The 3,710-nt window shown below is 41.1% G+C and overlaps 1 protein-coding gene across 1 annotated transcript; it reads left to right on the top strand.

The window, feature by feature from the left end:
• Nucleotides 1-947: 947 nt before the first annotated feature.
• Nucleotides 948-3,351, top strand: LOC103963936 (probable LRR receptor-like serine/threonine-protein kinase At2g28960). Its single transcript, XM_018651581.2, has 8 exons — nucleotides 948-1,596; nucleotides 1,692-1,730; nucleotides 1,825-1,941; nucleotides 2,041-2,157; nucleotides 2,250-2,468; nucleotides 2,557-2,672; nucleotides 2,757-3,017; nucleotides 3,111-3,351. Exons 1-8 carry the CDS (start codon nucleotides 948-950, stop codon nucleotides 3,348-3,350), a joined length of 1,758 nt encoding a protein of 585 aa, XP_018507097.2. The 3' UTR covers nucleotide 3,351.
• Nucleotides 3,352-3,710: the final 359 nt, after the last annotated feature.

Here is a 3,710-nt window from a genome sequence, read left to right on the forward strand (position 1 = left end):
TTCATCAACTGGTTCCTTAATGTGTTCATTTCAGTACAAAGACAAGTAGTATTAGGAAAGTTTCCTCCTCCATCACAATCCCTTACAATAATCCCATCATCTCCTCCTTCTCCTCCTACAAGACCATTTAACAAATCAGCTGCTTCTTTCGCTCCCCCACTTCAGTCTTAAAGCACTTCCTGTAGCTAATGACAATGGATCCTCCTCACACAGCTTCTGGCATATCGTTGCCGCAAAACATTTTGGATACAAGTAGCTATAATAACGTGCGTGCGCAAGCAAGAAATGCACATTTATCTGCCAAAGGCCATGTACGAAAACAAAAATTCCACATCCATCTATCTAATATCTACACATCATCTAATTCTCAAGGTATGTACCTGCACCATAATTCACAAGGCGATTATATCGGGTATGCCAGTGTGTGCCCTCGACGTGCTTCCAACTAGTATATTCTCTTTTAAGATCCGCCACAATGCTACTTGTTGGCGGGGTTGGCTGTTCCCCATAGACGAGGAGAAAACTTTAGATTTGAGAAAGATGGACTTAAAATCCAACCATAAGCAGCTAATCACGTTGACAGGGTGTGCAAAAAAGGCTTTTTCCCTTGCGTTTTTTTTTCCACAACCAGTAACTATCACTGTCACAACGGCCGTCAGTTTCCGTCTGCCTTGTACGCTTCAGAAGACTTCATCAACGCAGAGAGAGCCAAAAACATAGAATGAATCAAACAGCGACGTTTTCGATCGTTAAACTGCCCGCCAAACATCTCGAGTTCGATTCAGCTTTGTTTGCAATGGATTTAGGCCGGCAGCACAAGTTCCGAATATTCCTCCTTTTGATTCATATGAGCGATACATCCAAACCCTTTCAACTGTCTTCACAATAAATCTCATCTCTCTCTCTCTCTCTCTCTCTCTCTCTCATCGTTTCTCTCTTGTTTGAAAATGGCGAAGGAAGTTTTTTCTTATACCACAGTTCTCATCCTGATCACCTCCGCCGGCTTTGCAGCTGCTCAGCCTTCTGTGTCCAACTGCAGCCTTCATTTTGATTTGGGATCATCGCCGTCTCCAAATTCAACTTGCGAAGCAGGAAATTGGGGAGGGTTTCTCCGCAAAGACTGCTGCACATCGGCGTTCAATGTCTACCTTTACGCGTTGGGGCAGCATGCGAATCAAATAGGACTGATATACCTCAACTCTGCCGAGCAGGGGGTTTGCTTGGCTTCCTTGAAGAATCTGCAGAAGGATGTTTTAGACTGTGGGATTGAGAAGCTGACAAGTGGCGCCGGTGGCTGTTCTGACTTCACTGTTGCTGACGTTACAAATAGATTGGGAGACAAGTTGAAAAGCTTAGAGGTGAACTGTGGATTCCGGCTTTCTGATGGAAAAAATGGGCAGCTGTGCGGTTCTTGTGCGAATAGTTGGCAAGACATAGGACCATGGCATTCGTCATCCACGGATGCAGAATCTTTCGAGGTTGAAACTAATGTTTGCAGGTTCGCGGTGCTGGTGTCGTATACAAGCATAAAACTTGAAGATAAAGCACATCTTAGTGCAGTTTATAGTTGCCTTGGATCACAAGAAGGCTTCAAGTGTACGTAGCCTGATGAAACTTCTCACAATGCGTGTGCGCGTGCGTGTATTGATTCACTAAAATTTGTTTGTAAATGATGTTTTTCTCCTTGGCAGATAATCAACCACCAAAGGGTCATAGGAAACTCAGTAAAGGTAAGGCTTCTTCCATCACTGAATCAATATTTGCACTTTCAAAACTGAAAATCCGGTTCTTTCATTAACAATTACGACACTTTGATGGAACTAGGTTTATGGATTATGATCGGAGGAGGAGTCGTGGGTGTCTTTGTTTTTGTAGTACTAGCCGCCTGCATTTTGTCAAAGAAACGTACCAAATCAACTCCGCCACCCCCAAAAAAAGACGGTATGCCTGCCAATATTCATTCACAGTACAGCAACACCAAATTTAAGCTGCAATTAGCATATGGTGCATACTAATTAAGCCTGATTTGTACGTAAACAGCAGCGTTTAAAGATGTGATTTTCAAGGAATCAGGCTGTCCAAAAATTCCTATCAAGGAAGTGTATTCTGCTACAGACAATCTAAACCCAACAAATTTCATCGGTGAAGGAACTGCTGGTGAGAATCTAAATACCAGATGAAGCAACAAGAGTTTAGATATTCTATAATCTGATTATATATAATTTTATATTTTGTTCATAATATAAAAGGAAAGGTGTATAAGGGCATACTATCAAACAATCAGCGTGTAGCGGTTAAGCACATTATCAATGACGGAAATGTGGAGACATTTGCCAGAGAAGTTATGAGCTTATCGCACATCAGACACCCGAACCTTGTTATGTTGCTAGGTTATTGTGTAAATGAAGACGAGTGCTTCCTTGTCTATGAGCTTTGTCCCAACGGCAACCTCTCAGAATGGATTTTTGGTATTCTTTTGCCTTGACAAAAAGTTTTAGCTCTTTAAACTATAGGTTTTGTATAGATTAGTAAATGTATGTGGTAACTAAACAACAGGGAAAGATAGGAACCTGTCCTGGATCCACAGGCTTGAGATTGCAATTGATAGCGCTCGAGGTCTATCGTTCCTCCACACGTATCCAGAAGGTTGCATTGTCCATCGCGATATCAAGGTCTGTAGTACTAACTGAACAATGTCACCATAAATGAATGAAAATTTTGGACTCTCTAAGATTATGCTTTTATTCCTATTGCAGCCAACAAACATTCTCCTCGGGGAGAATTTCGAAGCAAAGCTATCAGACTTTGGACTCTCCAAGATTATTGAGCTGGGAGAAACCTATGTCAGTTCAGAAGTGAGAGGAACTTTCGGGTACGTTGACCCAGACTATCGGATCAACAACCACGTAAATTCATCAGGAGATGTCTACAGCTTTGGAATCGTACTTCTGCAGATCCTATCGGGGAAGAAAGTTATCAACATGAATCTGAACACACCAATGCCATTAAATAAACAGGTCAGAAAATAACCCTTTCCTCCCACAATCTTTCTTCAAATTGATTACATAAATTTTCCGGCATTGATTCAATTTGTTCTTTCTACTTGCTAGGCAAAGGTCCTCAACCGAGGTGGCAGCATTAATGAATTCGCTGATCCTAAACTTGACAGGGAATACTCAGAAGAAGCGTTTGATCTAACGCTTCAGCTGGCATTGTCGTGCACAGCACTCAAACAACAAAGACCGTCAATGCAGCAAATTGTTGTGAGATTACAAGAGGCGCTTGACATATCAACACGGGCAAAGGCCTCTACTCCTGAAGACTCACCAGAAGCAAGCTTCTCGTATTGAAAGTTTAAATCCACAAAACAGAAACAGAAACTATTAACTATTTAAATTATGAGTACTATTTTTAGTGTTCAAAGTCCAATTTTACTTTTGTAACAATACGTCAATACCGTTTGGTAACACACAGAATACAAATGCATTTGTGAATCTGCATCAAATTCGCGTGCAGACGTGTGCTGTGAGTTTTTTAAACCAGCTTTCTAAATGCAGGGGTTGGTAAACTAAAATGACAAATTTTGAAATTATGAAATAGTAAAAATTCATAGAACTTACAGATATACATGTAGTTCCATGCTCAAGTGTGCAATGTGGACATGGAAATTCAGAGGTACTAAGAAAATTACGATCGAACTTACTGGTTTC

Source organism: the organism of the source record quoted next, unplaced genomic scaffold, assembly GCF_019419815.1.
Source record: "Pyrus x bretschneideri cultivar Hongxiangsu unplaced genomic scaffold, Pyrus_bretschneideri_v1 Contig13, whole genome shotgun sequence".
NCBI classification, from domain to species: Eukaryota; Viridiplantae; Streptophyta; class Magnoliopsida; order Rosales; family Rosaceae; genus Pyrus; species Pyrus x bretschneideri.

What these genes read in the sequence shown, in the direction of transcription:
- LOC103963936 (XM_018651581.2), top strand. Translation starts at nt 948, where the DNA reads ATGGCGAAGGAAGTTTTTTCTTATACCACAGTTCTCATCCTGATCACC. An exon ending in ATCACAAGAAGGCTTCAAGT is followed by an intron (nt 1,597 to 1,691) that starts GTACGTAGCCTG and finishes TCTCCTTGGCAG; the next exon opens with ATAATCAACCACCAAAGGGT. An exon ending in CATCGGTGAAGGAACTGCTG is followed by an intron (nt 2,158 to 2,249) that starts GTGAGAATCTAA and finishes ATAATATAAAAG; the next exon opens with GAAAGGTGTATAAGGGCATA.